Source organism: Dufourea novaeangliae, unplaced genomic scaffold (assembly GCF_001272555.1).
Source record: "Dufourea novaeangliae isolate 0120121106 unplaced genomic scaffold, ASM127255v1 scaffold8, whole genome shotgun sequence".
In the NCBI taxonomy this organism is placed as follows: domain Eukaryota; kingdom Metazoa; phylum Arthropoda; class Insecta; order Hymenoptera; family Halictidae; genus Dufourea; species Dufourea novaeangliae.
The window spans coordinates 6,262,858-6,285,008 of record NW_015373923.1 but is presented as its reverse complement, the minus strand read 5'-3'; the positions used below and the strand labels follow the sequence as shown (position 1 = coordinate 6,285,008).

Here is a 22,151-nt window from a genome sequence, read left to right as displayed (position 1 = left end):
TACTTTGAATGTTTTAGAAAAGTATTCGAGATAAAGATGTATGGAACTACTGAAAATTACTTTAGATTCCTTTTCCTTATTCTGTAAATTCTTTGCTTGGAATATGAATGTTGCTGGAAGTATGATTATTTTCACAGGACAATGATATAAATGGAACTTTAAAACTTTTTTAAGTGTTACAGTGATATTTCGTTATATCTTCCATAATGTCAATAATATTGATTTCCTTGCAACATCCATAATTATTACAAATGTCAATATAACGAAATATCTTTTATGCGATGTTTGTGGTGTAATAAAAATCTGTGTTTCGATTACGTTTGTGATACGTATTTCTCACTTATATGTAATAATATAGAATAAAAATATACTATTAGTCCGATATTTGAAAATATACATGCGTTCGTTGTCACTGTTAAACTATTATAATAACAATGGAATAATAAAATAATTTACTCAAATGTACATACTAATACACATACATATTCATAAAAACAATATTAAACGCAATAAGTTTTTTGTACGCGAAAAAAAACCAATAGGTCTGTCGGAACTGGAACCGAAGACTCCTTTCTAATACGTCTACGACCATGGTCCCTTCTTAGATTTAACATAGTTCACAAATTCACCGTTCTCATAACGTAGAGGGCAGCAGAAAATCTCTGACTTTTTACACTATTTTCTGGTAACACTGATAAACAGACACCATATTGTAAATGTAATGTATCAATTTCAAAACTATTTTCCGTTGAACGGTTAATAAGAGCTGAGCATCTTAATTTGACATTAATATTTATTAATATCATTTGCAATGACCACTTTTCGAGACCAGTATAAAGAAAAAACATTCGGTTTCGGGGACACTAACAGAGGTCGAATTATTCGCGCCGAAAAACATGAAAAGTTGCGCAAAAATCAAAGAGTCAAAACTTTTAATGAAAATAGAAATATATTGAATCCATCGGCTCACACAACATTAAATGAAGGTTTGTACAGTGCATTGGTGATGTTTAATGTGTTCTCACTTATACCACTGTTCGTTATGTTATTATATATCGATTTTAGAACCAGAGGTACCTCATAAGGCAGACCGTATGACAAGACTACTAAAATGGAAAGCAGAACGCGATAGACGTAAGAGAATGGAAAGTTTTAAAAAGAAACCTGCTTTTGTGGTTGGTATAGTTCACCACAAAATATATTCTCCTATTACACAAGACGTACCTGTTGCATCAGTTGGGTCACGTAAAAATGTATGTGACTCAAAGGTAGAAAAGGCATCTTCTATCACAAAAAGAATTACTAGGGCTACAGAAAAAAGATTAAGGTATAAAACTCATTTGAAGGAAGTAACAGCACTTTCCATAAAAGATTCACAACCTGATCAAAATGCTGTTCCTGAAAGTCATACATTTAAGTCACCAGAGGGGTTACCTCATATGCAATTGTTTGGGCACGCAGCATGTAGTATAACCTTTAATGATACTCCCGAAAAAGATATTATTAGTAGCAATGTAGAAGTTAGTGAAGCATTAAATAATAGCACTAAAAACACTCCTGAAATACTTGATAACAGTGCTAAAGAAACACAGTCTTCTTCCAATAATAATACAACACCTAAATCAGTAAATCCCAATTTATCCAGTGAACCAGTTTTCTACTCACCATATGTAGTTTCAAGTCGTGGAAAAAGCAATGCTAGAAAGGAGCAACAGATAAAGCGTGGTTTCAGTCTTAGCCTTTCAACAAGTGATGAGATTCCAACAAAGGATACTGTCATGAAAGGTCTGAACATTTCAATTGAAGCAGAAGAACGTACTGCGCAATATTTTAAGTTTCTTTTAAACAGAGAAATAGATAGACTGAATGAATTGTGTGATAAATGGAGACAGGTAAAAGAAGAACTGGGGATCACAGAAGATGGTCAGTATCTAATTAATCAGGCTATTGGACAAACTAATTTGCTAATAAGTAAAAAGTTTGAAAGATTTCGTAGTTTAGTTTCCAATTGTGAGACAGGAAAAGGAGAAAGGTTAGTTACATGTAATGACTTGCAAGGATTCTGGGACATAGTGCATATGGAGATAGAAAATTGTGATTTACGATTTGAAAAGTTGGAACAACTTCGTTCAAAAGGATGGGAAGAAGAGCAATTGCCTGTTGCTAGCAAGCCTGTTGTAAAAAAGAAAACTGTTACAAAGAAGAAAACAGTGTCTACAAAACCTAGTTCAATTAGGGCATTCTTAACAAAAAGGAAAGAGAAAATGACTAAGAAAACACAAAATGATAATTCAATGGAAGAACCTGAAATTTTACAGAACAAAATTTCAAGTAATAAAGACGAAAAAAATGAAGACCATTCCAATGTAAAATATAAAACCAGAAGATCAATTGGTTCCAGTGATAACAAATTTTCATCTATCAAGCATGATAAAACAAGATTAAGTTTGCTGCAAAAAGTGCAATTGTCAGAAACAAAGAAACATAAAAGTCCCTTAATTGTAATGAAAATAAGTCAGATGTGTAAAACACCAGAAATTCAACTAGACGAAACAATATCTTATGTTAACTCTGATCAAACTCCAGGAAAAAGTATATTGAAACCATCAAAGAACACGAGTGAGGTCGAATATCGTGCAAAGTCAACACATAAAGTTAATTTCAATGATATTGTAGTTCTAAATGAAGTACCAATTGATGAAGAAACACAAATGAAAATGGATTTGGCTGCAGCATTGGCTAGAATAGATAGTGTTGACTTTGATAGTCCAACTGAGGATGTACCAATACATGCAGAAAGAAAGCTAACTTTTGATGATGATAGCTTCGAAGACTCGGTAAATATATTTGATATGAACAAACATTGTGAAGTTAAGAAGTCTACAAAAGATAGTGTAAAGAAACAACCATCTATAAAGGTAACAACTGCAACACCACTGCAAGAACATAGTAGTCCAAGTAATTCATCGCGAAGAAGAACTTTGAGAAGACAAAACGCTATAGATGAAAGTGTTGGAAGTCATAAATCGATAGTTGCTTCTACACCATTCAAAGAAAATGCAGACAATGCAGATCAAAGTATTAGAATCCTAAGGAATAGAGCCATTACCCCTACAAACACATCCAAACAGAAGAGTAGATTTTCTAGGAAACTATCTATAAGTGTACCAGAATCAGACCATAAAGAAAATATTAATTCTGAGATTAACATATGTGATGCTATTGGCAATGTGAGTTTACATGAGAAAAGTGAGAAGAGGAAATCCAGGAGAAGTGTTAAATTCTCTGGTAAAGACAATTCATTGCAGGTTGCTAATTATTCTATTTTTGGTGAATCGTACTTCTTTTAATAAATACAGTTTATTACAGGTGAAAAGTGCAGTATTTGCATAGAAAAAGTTGTATTTCCTATGACTCCTCATACTAAACGTAATAAGACACAGCTTAGTGAAGAGGAAAAAAATATAGCCACTCAAGATTCTACATCACATGAAACTTCTGAAACACGTAATTATTTTTTTTATTTTTATATTAAATCTATAAGGGCAACTATTCATTAACATGATTTATTTCAGCTCCTGAACGAATCAGACGATTGCGGAACAGAAAAACAATCACCATGGTGTAATGGAATATTTTTTAATTATAGGACATGTATATACGTAGTACAAAAGTTTTAATCTCAACATACATTTTTATACATTAACAATTAACATTATTCACATGTTATAGTGCCTTTTACACACTATCACGTTATTCTAAATTTAAGAGTTATTTGAAATTGTGAATTCAGATAATCTATTTTTCATAATTGTTGGACACGCATGAATAGTTTGTGTCGGAACAAGCGTTTGTTCCTGGTAACATACTTTTATTTATTGTAAAATGTTCTGGTACGTGTATTCTAATAATAAAAAAAATTCTATGACCCGCTTTTTGATAAGTCTTGTTCGATACATCTCGAAAACGGATGCATTTTTGGTCCGTTTAAAACCGGATGTTCCTTTAATTTAGGTTTGACTTCTCTGTCTTGGAAGTTTCATTCCCGAAACAACCCAAGCTGCGCTGTATGTGCACCTAAATAACGGCTAAATTCGAATTAAATAATTATACATATTTTGCAATAGTGCATACAAACATTAATATTGCAATCAAAATAAATACATAAACATAAAAAATAAAGATGGGGAGGGAAAACAAGACTAACAATTCATCACCAGTTATAAACACCTGTGTATGACAGAATGATCACGTAGTTCGTTTCAAAATTAGCTGCAAACAAAAAAATGTTCCATAATAATGTCAATAATATTGATTTCCCCACAACATCCATAATTATTACAAATGTCAATATAACGAAATATCTTTTATGCGATGTTTGTGTAATAAAAATCTGTGTTTCGATTACGTTTTTGATATATATTACTCACTTATATGTAATAATATAGAATAAAAATATACTATTTGTCCGATATTTGAAAATATACATACGTTCGTTGTCACTGTTAAACTGTTGTAATAACAATGGAATAATAAAATAATTTACTCAAATGTACATAATAATACATATACATATTCATAAAAACAATATTAAACGCAATAACTTTTTTGTACACAAAAAAAAACCAATAGGTCCGTCGGGACTCAAACCCAAGACTCCTTTCTAATACGTCTACAGCGAAATTCATTGGTTCGTGGTCACATTTGGCATCCCTAGTGACAACAATGAACCTGATGGCAACCCTGTATATAAATAGTATTAAACGGACAAACTTATCAAATGGTATCAAACAGTATCAAACTTAAACTCCTTATCAGTAACGTGTGTTCCTTTAGCTGGAAGATAGTGAAAAAGCAAATAGCTGATTTGTATTAAATTGCTTTTGAAATGGCTAAATACAAGATTAAGGTAGAATAATTTTCTATAATATAATTTAAAAAATTATACATTTTTGATTTATATTCAAGAAACATTATATAAATTAAATATATTTTTCTTGCTTTTCTTATGCACTTCGTGAAATCCTATACATGATAAGAGATTTATTTACATGTAAAATAATAGTACTTCGTGTTTTTATACAGACCAAAAGTACTTGAATCATCATACCACTAACAGGTGGTTCATGACTTTTTCAATTTAAAATGTCTGTTTCTTCGTGTAACTTTATCTAATTGAAATTTATAGATTGGAATAATCGGTGGTTCTGGTTTGGACGATCCCCACAACCAAGTCGTCACTTCTCTCACAGCGACTGCTAGAGAGGAGGCAAAAAACGATTTTGGATTGCCTTCTGGCGATCTTTATCAAGGCAATATCAATGGTGTAGACGTGGTACTGTTATCAAGGTAAATACTCTATTTCTGAAAACAAATATATTCCAGAACTTCAAACAGTATGACTACTGTTTTTAATATTTCTATTTTGAATTTCTGTTAAAATTTCGAGAATTTTTCTGTAATGATTTTTCAATGATAATAGACATGGACCAGGTCATAGGCTAAGCCCCACTGCAGTTAATTATCGTGCAAACATTGAAGCCTTACGATTAGTTGGATGCACTCACATACTTGCATCTGCAGCATGTGGTTCTTTACAAGAGTCTATATGTAGGGGACAGTTACTTGTTCCAGATGGTTTCATAGATAGAACAATAAGCAGAATTGCAACTTTCTATGATGGCACATCATCCAAATATTCAGGTGGTTTTTACTTTTTACATAATTATTAGACCATAAATTTTCTGCATTTATAGTTTATATGATTGTTTAAGTCACAGTGTAACAGTATGTTTAATAAGCTACAATGAGATTCATATTTTATTTGTAACTTAATAGAACTTTCAGTAAGACAAACAAATTATTCTCTAATTCTAGTTCTTACAAATTAGTGCATAAAAATCGATTTTCATACAAACATCCATAGTCTAGTTATTATAATAGCATGATATGGATTACGTATTAACAGTAGTTGTATGATATACAATTACAGGAGTGTGTCATATGCCAATGGAACCAGCTTTTGATCCAGAGACATCACAAATATTATTCGAAGTTGGTACAAAACTAGGATACAATATTAAGAAGGGGGGAACAATTGTAGCTATAGAAGGACCACGTTTCTCCTCAAAAGCTGAAAGTAATATGTTACGTCTTTGGGGAGGAGATCTAGTTGGCATGACTACATGTCCAGAAGTATTTTTAAAAATTTTATATTATTAACATGTATTGTTAAGTGGCATTGTAACATTTGAACAAAATTTTAAATTAGGTATACCTGGCTAAAGAAGCAGGCCTTTTGTATGCAGTTATTGCTATGGCAACAGATTACGATTGTTGGCGAGGCAGTGAAGATACTGTTCATGCAGCAGATGTAATAGCTGTATTTAAGCAAAATGTCAATAAAGTAACGAATTTACTTGTAAAAGCAATTGAACTTATTGGAGAAAGAAACTGGGATAAAGAGATTGATGACTTACAGGTAACATATAATCTTTACTAGAATAGCACAAATATATGTCTGTTAAATTAAACACTGCTCTTTGTATTTCAGAAACTATGTACAAGTAGTAACGTATCAAGTAGTACATGTAGTATAAGTAATACAAGTAGTACAGTGTGTAATAAATGAACAGTTTTGCTGAAAAACAAGAACTTAAATTTTTGCACTTTTAATTTGAATGTGTGTAAGATATATATATATTTAATAAATGAAACAACATTGAAACTTGATTTTATTATTTAATACTATTTATCTATACAACTAATAAAAGCAAGTTGGTTGAGTGATCATTTTTGTTTAACGTATCTACAAGCTGTAACGGTGTTGTATTTTAATCACATGTAAGAATTCATTTATTCATGGATTCAGTACATTTATCATTCGGCTAGTATTGTCATCGCTACAACTGAAATATGATATTATAATTGATTTTAAGGTATATAAAATAATACATTTTTCAGAATTATCAGTATGATACATATAACGTTTTCTTTAAACACATATAATATGTTCATCACATAACACATAGGAAAATCTATTCTTTTGTACAAATTTCAATTAGATACGATAAAACTTTGTGTCTATGTTAACAATTTATCGTCAACAATTCAATAATTTACATTTTAGAATATAGGTGTGTTCCGAAGCACCAATCTGGGCAATTGTTTCAAACAAGAACTCTATAGGGAATAATTTTTTTTTTTGTAAATTAAAATTAATGTGCATAATCAGGGATAATAATTTATCATACCTGCAGACCGTTTTATTTCTAAAACGTATATACAGATTGCAACTGAATGTATCGAAATGTACGCTTTAATTTATGCCCATCAATTGAAGTATCATTTTTCGCGAAACAAGGGTAATGATACTTTCTATACATAAAGCATTTACAATACAACCTGCTCAAACATTCAATATATCCTGAAATGATTCTTCATAATTTCACTTCTTTTTGTGCTGCCTTCAAATCAACGTCTACTACTTCAAATTAATTTATCATATTCAAGTTTACAATATTATTGATTCACACTAACAATAATACTTCAACATTTAACTAAAATTTTAATGGTATGTATGCGTATATAACATCATATTAAAACAATAAATTTGAACGTATTTTAATAAATAAAATTTCTTGTATCGATTCATTCAAATACGTGGAGAGTACTTATTTTACTAGTTGCCTCGTAACACGCGTAACATGAAGACTTATTGAATGAAGGCGGTTCAAGCATCATTTTGTTCAATTGCATGTTTTATATATATGTTTTTCTATAACAAGATGTACTTTTCCGTTTATAACAATATTCACAATGTTCTTACTTTTATAGATAATACATAAAATAATACAGTTATACATTGCAGAATCTCTATTCTGGCATGATACTCATCTTTTTTTTCTTGTTGTAATACCATGTACAAATAGGTTGTGCTATATTTAATTGTGAAAGGTTTCATAAATTAATCGATACAGGTATTACAAGGAATATGCGATTTCTGTGACTGCAACAACAAAACTTATTAGCTCTCTCTTAGTTGCGAGGTCAAAGCAGAGACAGTAGTCACAGTTTGAATTGAATTTGTACTAATGTTCGTTAGCCGATCAAATACAATCCATTTGAACAGAAAAGGATGTTCTTAATATAGATTCAGATATTTTTGTTGGAACTCATACAAGTGATTGCACAATCTATTATGCATAGTTTACATTCAGTTAATATCATAGTTCATACATCTCTCTCCAGGCATTTCGGTGTACTATAAAAATATCATTTCTTTTCGATAAATATTTGATCTACTCCTGCAAGTGAACCGATGACAGTTACGATTACAATGAAAATCAAGATTGCCACGAAGTTCTAAATATGTAAACCATATTTCATACAAACAAAAGAAAACAAAGACAGTACATTTTGTACGCACCTGTGGTTAAGTACCTGGAGTTATAGAAGTATGTTATATAAACAAGAAAATATTTAAAATATAGTAGGAGAATGGGTTCACCATCGGTGATTAAACCTTACTGTCGACCATGTCTACGTTGATTTTATAATACACATAGGGGAAGTAGTCATTTTGGCCAAAACCTAATCCAGGTATATCCACGCTCTGCTTGAACATATTAGCATAATAAGAATATCAGTTAATTTGGAAGATATTTATATGGAAGGAGAACTGTATTCAACCTCTTGCCATACAAGTTTTTTTACGACTTCACTCTCAAGAATTACTGTAACGTTAATATTTTCAAAGAAAACGAATAATATGCATGTTCACTAAATTCAGTTTGAAATCGTTATCACGTATCTGACTCGATGTTGTAAGGCAAGGGGTTAATGATAGTAATAAGTAGATTGCGGATTTTTATGCGAAATGACATTTTCTAAACTAATTCATAAAGACAAGAGTAAACGTAAGAATTTCTGACTTCTTTTAAGCATTGTATTAGACTGAAAATCATACAAAAAAACCCATTGCATCTGATGGAAGTTTTGTCTTCTCCTGTATTTCACAGAGCCCTATAGGCTACAAATGCATAAAATCCGCAGTCTAGTAATAAGGATATTATTGCGTGGAACGTACATCTTGATTTCCTTGTGGAGCAGCACCAGCTGTAGCAGAGGAATCTAGATGAGCATAAAGCTGATTGAGGACATCACGTAATCGTCTTGCACATTTTTTATGCGGATGCAAGAGAATCGCTTGAAAATTTACAGGTAGGCCGTACCTGTTAAATTGTCAGTATATGTATGCATGGAAATTTTATGTCTTCCGATATTAAAGGAAACGTTACCTTAGAACAGATTCCACAAATACACGCAATGCTTTAACATGAATCCATGCACAAAAACATTCACTAAAATTGACCTTCAGTCTACAATATATTTCGATTAATTCTGTGATTATAAGTAACATACAATCTAATACAAAATTTGTCTGTTATAATGTAATGAAATGCCTAAATTATGGTATATTATTAAAAATATAAGAATGTATATCAAAGTGTCTGTTACCTGCTGCTAATTCTTCTTCATTGTACGTGAAATCACGAACAATGAACTTTTTCTCGCGGGCATGTAATTTAAATTCTTCCATAACTTTCTTGAACAGGGTGACGGTGAATAAACCGTACTCAGAATCCTGAGTAATAAGTTGTGTACTACGTGGTACTATCATAGCTGTTAACTTCTCGTATCCACTGTACCAATCCTGAAAGTTTGTTCTAAAATGTGCGTATACGAAAATGCGTTAGTGAATGTTGACAATACAGTAAGTATATATCGTAGAAAAATTTAACCGATATACCTTGGCACAATTACGAGTAATGTGGTTAAGTATTCGCTGTCTAAGATGAAGTGTTCCTTTTTAACTAAGTCAGCCAAATTTCTTGTTAATAAACTTCCCCTGTATAATAGTAATTATTCATGATTACAATGCGAATAAAAATTGAATTAAAAGGAGAAACACAAACGAATGAAATGTTGGACAGCAACGATTAGCAATAATATGAATGTTATTGTAGCAAAATATCATAACACTGAACTACTTTTGGATAAATGTTTTCACGCACTTACGTTTGTTTCTTTTCAAGATTTTGTAAACTGCCCTTTAAATTATTATATGTTGTAGATTTAGTTTTGAGATCTGCATCGATTTGACCCACTTGTTTACTGATAATATCGGCGATATTTCTCAGCGATTGTTTGATAGGATACTTCGCCATATCCCACTGGAATCGAGTTATATATGATGGAAGATCACCTAGTAAATTTAAAATGTTAGAGTAATCGTCACGTGGAGCAACGTTTTTCATTTTCTATAACATATTCAAACAGAGCTTGCAAAATTCTGAACATATGGAGTCAAAAAGTAACATGCAATGTTTAAATCACATGTAATACTAAGTGCTTGACTGTGCTTACGAATGCAGTATATAATATATATTTTTATATGATTTGAGAATTTAGAAGCTGAAAATGACAAAGCTCTGTTGAATCGTAAAGTGTATTGTACAAACACGTGAATGAATTGTATGTATTTACATATAATTTCTACACAAAATAGTGAAACTTGTGTCGCTTAGTGAAAGTACATAAGTAATATTCACCTAACTGTGTTATTACATTAGTGATCACAATTTTGCGTTTCTTTTTTACACGTGTGTGTACAATACATTTATGCATATGAGTATGTAATCTAATTAAACTAATCTTAACTCGCTTAAAATTAAAACAATTCTCAGACTGACTCTGTGATAAGGAGAGTATTGACAACAATAAGATAACAGAGAAAGACTGTATCTACAAAAATCATTTCTCTTGATACTAGTACGCTCCTTACTAATGATTAGCATTACAAAAATAAGCGAGACATTAACGAAGTACAGCATGCAAAACATTAATGTATAGAAGCATTATATGTTGTCAATGCATTGTTTCTTATTACGAGAATCGTTTCATTTGAATAAAACTATTTTTCTGACGGTTAATATTCTTTTGCAAAGATCTGTTCGAATTAACTCCTTTAATTTGCTTGAAAATACACGATGATTAGAATAATTCGTAAATCATGTTTGAATGAATGAAATATGCGTAACGTTCCAGTTAGTCCCATTAACAATTATTTATTATTTAACAAGAAACTGTGTACTCTCGTATGTTATTAATATGACAAAAGAGTTGTACCTTATGAAATATTCATTCAAACAAAATTTATGATAATCCTCTACCTATTATAGTATAAACTTTCACATATTACAGTATTGACTTTCTTAATAAAGCTGTTAATTTGTAATATCTTAGAATGAACAAGCACGCACGCACCCATGCACGTATATACGCACATACACTTGTTTTATCAGAGTTATAAATATAAATGAATACCATAGAATATAGTGACCACAGAGATTGTGTACGAATATTTAGTATATATTTTGAATTTTATTTTTTATCTTGTACATATTAGTGACCTAAATAATGTACTTGTATCATGATAATAACATAAACACAGAGTATGCAGCTAAGCCAAGATACCTAAGCATTTCATGCCAACTGTTTATGAAGTACTTTATTAAAGTTGATCAGTAGGATGTATTCTGTGAAATGGGTAACTTGTAGTGTTGAAGGGTATTGAGCACCATACTGTCTGCAAAATCTATATCTGATCATGCGAAATAGTATTCTTATAAGTCCATGTACCGATCGATAAGTGTTTGAAAATTTTCGCTTTTTTTTTGTTAATCGTGTCTCTTCTGTAAACTGTGCTAGCGTCCATAATACATATGTTGTACATGTATTACAGTTTGTGCAGTATTGTCCTTCTATGAAAAATTATAGAAAGTAATGGTTAAAAAGCAATGTGAAAGCTAGGTATTGGGAGAATGCGAAAAAATATACTGAAAAGAAACGAAATCATTATAAGATAATGTTGCTATTTTCAAATTGTAGCACATCTCTTAGAACCGTTCTTAAACCATACTTTCGTTAATATATTTGTAATTAAAATGATCATTTGACACCCACACACAATTGTGATTATTTAATTGTATACTTTGAGTCTAACTACATTTAATCTAAATCACTGAAGTAAATGAACATAATGTTGAAATAATTATATTTGAAGAACTTGCTGTATTAAAGTATTTTAATTGTATTGAACAATTCTGTCAATGATTACCAACAGATTCGAAATTTGTTTAAACATGTATCTTTTGAAAGTAACATACTGAAACAAGTGTACAAATAGGAAAACTGAAGTAGAGTATGGTATAAGAAAATGTAAAGTAAAAAAATGATATCGAAAAGCCATTGAAATATTATAAAAAAAAAGGGGGGGGAGGAGTTGACAATGAGCAAGGTAATTCTCTATGTGTTCATTCATTCGTCCACATCACCTGGAACAATTGATTGAACGATATTCAAAAAATGTTAATCGAATCGTGGCCCTTTGTCATCATCAGAAGAGTAGATTTTTGAAGAAAGAAAAAAATCAAAATCGACCAATTCCTTAATGTAATTCATAGAAAACTTTGTGAAGTATTTTTATTCACGAAGAGGACGCAGGAGTAAAAAAGAAACTAGCTAAGAACTGAAAACATACTAGAGAGCATTTCACGGAAGAAATACAACTTTCTAACTGTACGCACAATTTGCTGCAATTCAAATGTGCTAGAAACATGGGCAGCTGTCTTTGTTATCGTCCGATATATTAATTCCTGCGTGCACAAGAAATTAAATGTTGTTGTAATATCATTGAGGAAATCATTGCGATACAACGTGAAAATCTTTGACATACTTAGGGTATATGTATTTTATTTTGAATCGCAAGCTGAATAAACTAAACCAAGTATATCTTTCCTTTTAGTACTGTCTCACTTTGTGTATGCTGTAAGCATTGGAGAGAGATTGTCATGACTTTTGTAAAGTGTCCTTTTTCTCTTTTCAAATATATTTATATATGTGTGTGTATAAATATTATTTACAAATATATAAGACGTATACTTAGTCATCGATACAAAACAAGTTGTGTCTTTCGAACAATGCAAATTTAATCACAAAAAGTGTGGAAAAGTTACAGTAATAAAACGAAAAATAATATGTATAAGAAGCAATGCTTTCTTATTCGACACAGCACATTACACGGAAAGAATACCCCGAATGGTCTGTCACATTGGAGGCAAGTCTCTGCAGAAAATATATTTCAGCGTTACAAACATTGCGTATATGTAGTGCAGCTGTGCAAAGTCGACACTGAAGGAAATGCGCACTAGGATCATAAAGATACTTTTATTATAATATATATAGTGACTTTATAGAATTGGATTGTAAGTATAATATAAAATTTAAGTAATCCGTTATTTTTCCTCGTTCTCTTCCCTAACGAAAAAGCTGCATGCGAAGATCACCCCGTTTAAAAACTCAAATACCATGAAATGACAACCTCTCTCTCTTTCTTTCTTTCTCTCTCTCTTCCTTTCTCTCCTATATATCTACCTCCAAAGGAGATCAGACAAGACAAGAATCGGTCGGCTAAAAAACGGGCGAATCACGAGGTGGTGCATAAGGAGAAAAAAGTAGGTTTTGAACAAGTCTCGCAGCTATGTATTTTGGGGGATAAAGGTTCGACGGGTTGACCTGGCGGTGGTAGGACGGGTACCTGGATTGGGCAAATTGCCGCTATGGTCTTGGTCTTGGTCGTGGTCGCTGTTTTGGTCCGCATCGTCTTCGTCGTCGTTGTCGTTCCCGAGCGATTTGCGATTGGACGTGGATCGTTCCGCTTTCTCGGTAGTCCGGTGCCGCGTCGCCGACTGCCATCTGGTCTCTCCTTCACTGCTACAGTTTGATGAAAGGGACAGGCTCGGGCTCGTTCGGGTGGGACTGGGAATCGGTGTGGAAGAGGTTGAAGCGGCGCACCAATGCGCATGGTAGCATGAATATACTGACAGAGGATCGTTCGACGACCGGGCATCGCAGATCCCTTGGGGACTGTGCGACGATCTCTTGTCGGGATCGGAAGGATGATTATGATGTTTATGACTATGATGATGCTCGTGATGGTGATGATGATGACGCTGGTGGTGGTGATGATGCTGACCTAAACAGGCGGCCGGTTCTGGTTCGCATTTCTCCGAATCCTTCCACTGCTTGTGGTGCTCCTTCGATGTCTTGTGTGATGGAGTGACGGGGGTGTTTGGCGGGGTGTCCGGACCCCCTTCGGGGCTCGAGCTCTCCCCATCCATTGACGTTTGACCTATCCATTACAGCCCAGTCCCAATCTCCGCGCGATTTTTCATACGTCTCGTTCAACTATTTATTGCGTCCTACGCAAATGCCTAACGACAATGCTGTCGAAACTCAATCAAAAGAACTCAAAGAAAATGGAAAAAGAAAAGAAAAAAACAACACGGAGTATTTAGCGCATGAGGACCTATATAATGTATATATATATATCCTAATATGTGAAGATATATGGCAGTGATACTAAATCTTTTACAATCTTTGACAGACAATGCTTCTTGTGAACAAATTTCAATGAATATTACCAATACTAATACTATAATTGCATTTATTACGTATAAGTACTCTATTATAATATTAGATCGTTTATTAAAGAGAAGTAAGTTATATATATATATACGAATAACTATAGTCATATACGTTATGGACCTCATAATTATTGTGACTGAAATATCAATATACAATACTAATGTCTTCCATTTCTCTTTGTACGAAAATTAGAGCAATACTGTTAAATGAACTACTCGTTAAATACTCCGATTGCGGCCCAAGCAAAAAGAAAATGTAACGAAACGATTGGAAAGTAGTATAAAACAATAGATAATTAAGAAAAACAAAAAGAAAAGTAAATGAAGACAGTATGAGCAAATGATATGCAATGATTGAAACTTAAACTGCAAATGATCAATAATATCAAAGGGGAAATAATATATATATATATATATAAACGAATTTAAAAAGAAAAGGAAAGAATTCTTGTAATAACTAATTGGAGCTTGGTGACCACAGTAACCCAAGCAACTCCTTGCGTCCTTTGTAAATTTTTTTATGTAACAAGTGTGGTCTATGTGTTCAGATTATTACCGTGTATAAGTTTATAGAAATTATTCCTCTATCTCAGCACGCAGTACTGCATGTTCATGTCTTAAAATCTTTTTGTAGCATTATACAACATCTTTGATGGTGCACATGTATGAGCATTTGTTAATAAAATAATAAGTAAGGTAGGGAAACAGGGTTAATGTGGTCCAAATTAAACAAAGCAAGCCAAGCAACACCACAAATATGAAAACTTATTCGTAATAAGTAATAAATGAAATGACTTCTAACCCAATTAGAATAATAAGCATTCTACAAATATATAAATTATATGGCAGAATATGATGTGTACCATCATTTTATCTCATTTTGAAGCATTTTCAATATGCAAGCTATACAGAAAATTAGAAACGTTATATATTGTACCCGATAATTTGAATTTAGTTAATATGAATTGACTGAATTCAGTTTGTATATGTATATTACATGAATCGTTACAATTTAAATAATTATTTTAACTTTTCTCTGTGTACAATAATTGTCTTTCATTAATAAACTACACTTTGATATTGTTAAAAATTCTATTATAAATAATAATCTTTAAATAGATATTGTAATAAGTGAAAATTTATTGAATTATGCATTTTCTAATACATTCAATACAGTTAATAACAAAAAGCATTGAATGCAATTAATTCTCTTGTTATATTGCATGCACAAGTTGTTTTTTATTTTGAGACTCATGGTGCACATCATATTTATGAATGTTAGTTACTATGTGCTATAGCGACAGGTATTTTGCCTGTATATTATCCTCAATAAAAAGGAAAATAGAACATATGTCCATTCAGACAAATTTATGTAAAATAATACTTTCTTTGTAGTATACTTAACGTACACAGACAAAATTTTCGATTACATCTATCAATCTATTAATGTAGGGTATTGAGGAGAATAAGGATCAAAGACTCTAAAGTTGTGCTATAGTTATTTTCAATGATTAAATGAAAAATCTTAATAAATCAACTGATACATGTTTAAGAGATTATCATTAAAGAAAAATTCTAAACAGTGTGTATGTTTTGTGTTGTGTATAGTATTCATTGATGTTTCTTTTGCCAACCAATATTATTTTTTATCATAACATCATACACAAAAAATCGATCGATACCTGTCTGCAAGGGTCCAAAAAAACAATGCTTCGAATCAATATTTTATACAATTTATATTCAGTAGTTGCATTCAGTAAAATATAATATAATTAACGAAAAAAAAAACTGTTAAATAATTTTGGACCCCTGAATATTTATTAAACCAATCCTCTTCTATTAGAGAATAGATGTAAATATAAATTAAAGAGCAAGTTCTAAAGTTACAAGCACAACATTATTGTACTCACTATTGTTGGCCAATAGATTCTCGTGAAGCTTGTCTCTCTGATCTTCTAAGACTTCTCCCATGTATGTTGCAACCTTGCGTGTAACTTGTTCTACATAGGCATCAAGCTTTCCCAAATCGTCTGATAAACCAACTAGTTGATCCAACGTTCCAACTTTTAAGTCTGGGATATGAAATTTGTAGTTGACAGACAAAGAATGTTGTTTGGATGTTAAATTGTTCATAGTATCCCATGTCTGCTGACATGTTTCATCTCCTGGTGCAGATATCAACCAATACTCCGTCATTTTTAACAATGCTTTTAAGCAAGTATCCTAGTATTTCTGAAACATTGGATTTTATTTCATAAATCATACTTAGCATAAAAAATGATAATACACAAATGTACTTTAAAAGTCATAGGACAAATGATAAAATTTACATATCTTTCCACTGTATTTATATTAAAAGTTAAGATAATATAAAGTCATAAGTTATACAATATACAAATGGATATTTTAAAAGAATTTTAAATTTAACAATTACATACACTGTTTCATGGTTTTTTCCGCAGGTGTTTTTTAACAGATGGATGCACGATTAAGTTTATTTTATATGCACAACATTAGGTACACAATTCTCTGAAAGTATTTGAGTTAAAAATTTGAAATTTCTACCACATATTCATAACATATTTATGTATAAAGTAGATTTACAAGAACACTTGTGGTTTTGGTACTTTTTGTACGAAAAATTAGTAATATTTATGACAAAAAAATCTAATTTTTAAATAATCTAATTAATTTATAAAAGAGTAACAAAAACTATGTAAAATGTAAACTTTAGGTGCAACAATAAGAATTGCGAATTAAATATAAAAGTTGGTCTTGGTTGTTTTCTATCCTTATCAGTGTATTATATATATTTTTTAAGCAGTTTGATAATAATTTTCAAAAGAGAAAATTGTTTTTCAAAGTAAACTGTAGTCTCGTCAACAACCACCTGCTTCACCTTCAATCAATGTTAGTCTATTGATCTGATATGCAACTATATGATCCTAGGGGCATTATTCATTGAATCGTTGGCCATCCCTAGATAAACTAATCAATATTATGTAAGATTCAGGGTCCAGATGGATTTTTCAAAAATCTATTCACTTATTAAAGTCAAATAAAATAAGGGGGTGTGGCACACCGTGTTCCCTCGACTACGGTATTATGTAATTAGGCGCGCTTTCCACGTGACATGTAAGAAGTGCGAGAATGGCGCGCTGAACTTGCATAGTGATCAATATAGGGAAGTGACAAGTGTGCATGAAATTGCATACGAAAACGAATGCCCTTGAATTCTCGTTGGCCATACGAGGGCATTGCTACCAAAGTCGAGCTTATTGTCGAAAACGACCTAATGGCGCCTGCTAATAAATTGCTGGCAAAATCGATAACACGGTGCTCCTCCTTTGAAATGCGTCACGCATTCGGTTTCGAATTATATACGGATGGCTAATGTCACTCGACACGATCAGCTGTTGTGTAAAACATTGAAGAGAAATATTCGTCTACAATGTTTGACAGAAACTTTCAACACCCTACAGTCGCAAACACGAAACAATGATTCTTTAATTTTGACTAAGAAAAAAATTTCTTCCGTTTCGATTTCTTCAGGAATAAGAGAAAATTAACAGTTCTCCACTTACCAGATATCTCGTATTGCACCCTCGCACGAAGAACACTGCAGATGCTTGAATTCCTTCGGGAAATTCAAAACATTCGCTGTTCTAATCACTCGTCGCCGAAACCATCAGAAACCATTGTGACCTCACGTGATGACAATTGTGTGCTGCTGCCTTACGACCCGCCCGGCAACTAACAGCAACTAAAACATACACTGAAACAAACCATCGTCAGCTGACTCCCGGGATCCCGTCTGCAACGATCACAACTGTTGCCAATACTCTCTCATACTTTCGTTTCTAACTTTCCAAATCAACACAGTAAATTATGAATCATTAATATTTCATTAATTATTCACTCTATATGTAATGTAAAAACTCATCGTTAAAAGTTACATATTTTTTAAATATCTAATAAAGTTATGATTTTCACCGAGTTTGATTGTAAAAGATAAGTTGGTAATACTGACTGACCTTCATTTCAGTGGATATGGCGTTCACCATGCGTTCACTTTAAAGATAAACTCCATATAACATAATGGCGTCTCGACTAGTCGTATTCTTAATGGATGTCTGCTATTGGTTCACTTTGTACTACACAGGAGCGATACATATTATTACAAACCCGAATTTAAAGCTCCTTAAAAATGCTGTCTTATTGTTATGAGAATCTCATTTCACTCTATAGTATTCTTTACTAATATCCTCCCTCTAAACTGTCTAATCTGTAAACTATTTAAATTTAATACCAATGATGAACGTTGTATTGCTACGAGACAAGACATTTTTGTATTTCTTTTGTCATTTATTGTAGACTCGCTAGTATGTTTAGCATTTTGGCCATTTTGGCGAAATATATTAAATGCAGGTGATCCTTAACTTACTTTCCGAAGTGGCTATATGTAAATATATGTAGCAGTTTTTGAGTAAAAACTTTGAGCAGCCTGTCAACAGAACAGTTTTATCATAGGATTTATAGTTTTTTTATGAAAGAAACACTTTAAAATTACCTTTGATATAAATTATTTTATTCTTAAATAATATGTAATACACAAGATCATAACACAAAATCAAGCATAGAGCATTATATTATATTTCAATATAACAGCTTGACAACTTGTCACTTTTACTTATTTATGACAGTAGTAGAATTTTCTACAAATAAAATATTACTTACTTTATTATTTCTTTTCATGTCATCTGACCTTAATCGATTTTTCTGAAGCTACAAATTATTCAAAAAAGAATTTCGTATCTTATCGCTTATTATAATATAAAAGTACAGTATTACCAAGAAACTTTAACAACACAAGTGACTTTCACGACTCAGTGTCTATTCTTCATCAAAAAACATAGCGCTCAAATCTTCGAAATTTCCGCTTTCTTGGTTGTTGGAAATTTCACTTTTTATCTGTTGATAGGCTATAGTAAATCCTCTTCCTGTGCTGACTTTCCTCGCTTCTCCAAAGGTAGCCGCTATTTTAGAATTTACACGTATGTTTTTCCCTTTACCCAAAGTCTGATGAAGAGTATTGTTTTGAATTTTTGGTTCTAGGGGTTTTTTTTCAGCTTTAATGTTATTATGTATCACTTTTATTTCTTTACTGGCGTTTTTCTTTCCATTTTGCAAGGTACCATTACTCTTCTCATCGAATGTATTATTTGCACTACTTTCCTGAGAACCTTTTTGTAAAGTATTATTATTATTCTCCAAAGAAACTTCTTTTAATTTGGAAACTAGATTGTCAATGTAAGATTTGTTATGAACTTTGTTCAAGTTCTGGTTATAAGACATTGCTTTGGCAGCTTTTTTAGGGACTCGTAATGGTGCTTCTAAGTCCTGTAAAAATGTGAAATGTGTATTTTACAATTTCAGAATAGACAAATTTATAAATTAAGAGAAATTAAATCATTCGTTTGTAAATAAAATGAAACAAATGTACATAAAGTAATTTTATGAGAAAGTTACTTGCTGAAACAATAGCAAAATATCTCAATACACTTACTGGTTGTTTTTGTACAAAGCTATTTTTGTGAATGCTAGTTTTACTTTGGTTCTTTTCTAGTTTAGCTATTCTGTCTCTCTCAGAATGTTTGAATTGTTTCTTCTTAGCTTTTGATAAGCCTACTGCTGTCCTTACTACATTTTTAGTTTCGGAGGCGACCAATGGATTATATGTTGGATTACTCTGAAAAATGTAATTACATGTATTAAATATTTTATCCTGCTACCAAAAAAAAGAAAGATCTTATCCTTTTATTGAGCTTTATAATAACTGAAGTTAAATAAACACTTAAATACTTGTAATATCCTTCAAGAATACATACTAATAAAGTAAAACAATTGTTTGATTACATACTCCACACCAATCTTCATCATCAAGTGTATTTGTCTGCTGATTACATGCATCTTTTAGAGACACTGTTCCTTTGCTTATTTCTGGTTCAAATGAATTCTCATAACATCTTACATTTCCACTTGTTGGGCATATTGAAAGATGATGCTACAAGAATAATAATTAATATTAACATTAAAAACTAAAACTTTCAATGTTAATATAGTAAATATAAACATATTATGTAGAACATACCTCGTATTCTTCTGGGTCTATCATATGTACAGTATCAAAGGGACACATAACTTTAGCATCTTTTGGATAATTTTTACGGCATTTGACCAAGTGTGTTTGAATTCTTCCATCAATAATGTGATGAGATTTGTCAAAAGGACAAATAGTGTAGGGTCCAAAAGCTGCCATTTTTCTGAAAAAGAAATGTTCATTATACTGTGAAACAATATATTAAATGCATAAGCATTCTTTATGATCTCTATGATATGATCTGATGATCCCAAAGAAATGATTTTACATACAAACACAAATTGTAAACTAAGGTACACGAGTTTTCAACTAAGCATTAAAAGCATTTTGAGTTCAGGGTTAAAATCTTTTTAAACTCCTCACTCTATATATGTTTTACACATTACCTATATTATAAATGATATCACAAATCAGATATCATAATTGTATGTAAAGGTTATTTTATAAAAAAATAACAACCACCTGCTATATTACTTTCATGTGTGAAATATTAATATTATAATTTTAACTAATTATTAAACTGATGACTTTAATATTTCTATAAACATATTTATATATGTATTCCAAAACCTATGTACGTATTAGTATCACCTGCCGTACGTACAATAATAATAATAAATATAATTCTTAAAATGATAATGAATATAATGAACTGTAATTATTCAATTGTTTCTAATTGTTGTTTTCCTTCTACAATTTTTATTCATTTATTAATTACTGTATATTTACGTATTAAACGATCTAGATCTTGCAAAACAGTTTTAAACACTACCTCAATGCAGTGATGCCAGGACGTGGGATTTTTCCCACGCATGCGCACTACCTAATCCTCAGTAACGTATATACTTCACTCAAATATGGGGTATCGTTAGACCCCCGTGACAATTGAAATACGGTAGAAATTACAGGAAGAGGATATTTTTAAAAGAAATAACATATTTACATGGAAATAAATGAATATATATTTTTTTATTATTTTGTACATCTGCAGCCGATTTATTACATGAATACAAACATTTGTTGCGAGAGTAAGAAAAACTGCAGAAAACCTTACTAGTATTCAAACAAGAACATTATATATAAAACATATAGTCGTGCTTTCATCAATTAATATTGAAAATTTCTGAATTTTTAATTCTGTAATAAGCTTATCGCTTTCGCGTTTGCCTATTACATTTTTTATTATCTGCGTACATTTAGTTCGTGACAATTTTAGATCCTTAACCACCTGCGGATCTGAACAGGTTTCCTTTAATAAAGGGACCATGTGATTAATTGTTTGAAAAGCTATATTGTGCTCCGCGTAAAACGTAGCTAACTTTATTTCGGCTGTTTTGACTTTATTAACATGGTCCAAATCAGAATTACTATCAACTTTTGGTAATAAAACAGATGGTGTGATATCACAGCTTTTGCTTGTATTTTTAATATGTAATTGAGTC

General features: G+C 31.5%; 4 protein-coding genes across 5 annotated transcripts; 2 read left to right on the top strand and 2 right to left on the bottom strand.

Moving 5' to 3' along the window:
• Positions 1 to 715: 715 nt before the first annotated feature.
• Positions 716 to 3,927, top strand: LOC107194769. The gene is made up of 4 exons (XM_015584461.1): positions 716 to 986; positions 1,066 to 3,288; positions 3,370 to 3,507; positions 3,576 to 3,927. Exons 1-4 carry the CDS (start codon positions 812 to 814, stop codon positions 3,626 to 3,628), a joined length of 2,589 nt encoding a protein of 862 aa, XP_015439947.1. The 5' UTR covers positions 716 to 811; the 3' UTR covers positions 3,629 to 3,927.
• Positions 3,928 to 4,746: 819 nt separating this feature from the next.
• Positions 4,747 to 6,987, top strand: LOC107195024 (S-methyl-5'-thioadenosine phosphorylase). Its single transcript, XM_015584779.1, has 6 exons — positions 4,747 to 4,909; positions 5,189 to 5,349; positions 5,483 to 5,703; positions 5,993 to 6,195; positions 6,272 to 6,481; positions 6,554 to 6,987. Exons 1-6 carry the CDS (start codon positions 4,889 to 4,891, stop codon positions 6,629 to 6,631), a joined length of 894 nt encoding a protein of 297 aa, XP_015440265.1. The 5' UTR covers positions 4,747 to 4,888; the 3' UTR covers positions 6,632 to 6,987.
• A 667-nt stretch (positions 6,988 to 7,654) lies between these two features.
• LOC107195023 (V-type proton ATPase subunit C) lies at positions 7,655 to 18,301 on the bottom strand. 2 transcript variants are annotated; one of them, XM_015584778.1, is made up of 8 exons: positions 18,134 to 18,301; positions 16,460 to 16,781; positions 10,081 to 10,267; positions 9,812 to 9,910; positions 9,510 to 9,728; positions 9,300 to 9,410; positions 9,089 to 9,233; positions 7,655 to 8,614 (listed from the first exon to the last, which is right to left on the bottom strand). In XM_015584778.1, the coding sequence occupies exons 2-8, from the start codon at positions 16,743 to 16,745 to the stop codon at positions 8,519 to 8,521; spliced, it is 1,143 nt and encodes a 380-aa protein (XP_015440264.1). In that variant the 5' UTR covers positions 16,746 to 16,781; positions 18,134 to 18,301; the 3' UTR covers positions 7,655 to 8,518. The 2 variants fall into 2 exon arrangements, with proteins under 2 accessions (XP_015440264.1, XP_015440263.1); XM_015584777.1 differs by lacking the exons at positions 7,655 to 8,614; positions 9,089 to 9,233; positions 9,300 to 9,410; ... (1 more) ...; positions 9,812 to 9,910; positions 10,081 to 10,267 and adding an exon at positions 13,533 to 14,254.
• A 1,141-nt stretch (positions 18,302 to 19,442) lies between these two features.
• LOC107194608 lies at positions 19,443 to 21,470 on the bottom strand. The gene is made up of 5 exons (XM_015584252.1): positions 21,439 to 21,470; positions 20,701 to 20,872; positions 20,470 to 20,613; positions 20,116 to 20,298; positions 19,443 to 19,949 (listed from the first exon to the last, which is right to left on the bottom strand). The coding sequence occupies exons 2-5, from the start codon at positions 20,866 to 20,868 to the stop codon at positions 19,443 to 19,445; spliced, it is 1,002 nt and encodes a 333-aa protein (XP_015439738.1). The 5' UTR covers positions 20,869 to 20,872; positions 21,439 to 21,470.
• Positions 21,471 to 22,151: the final 681 nt, after the last annotated feature.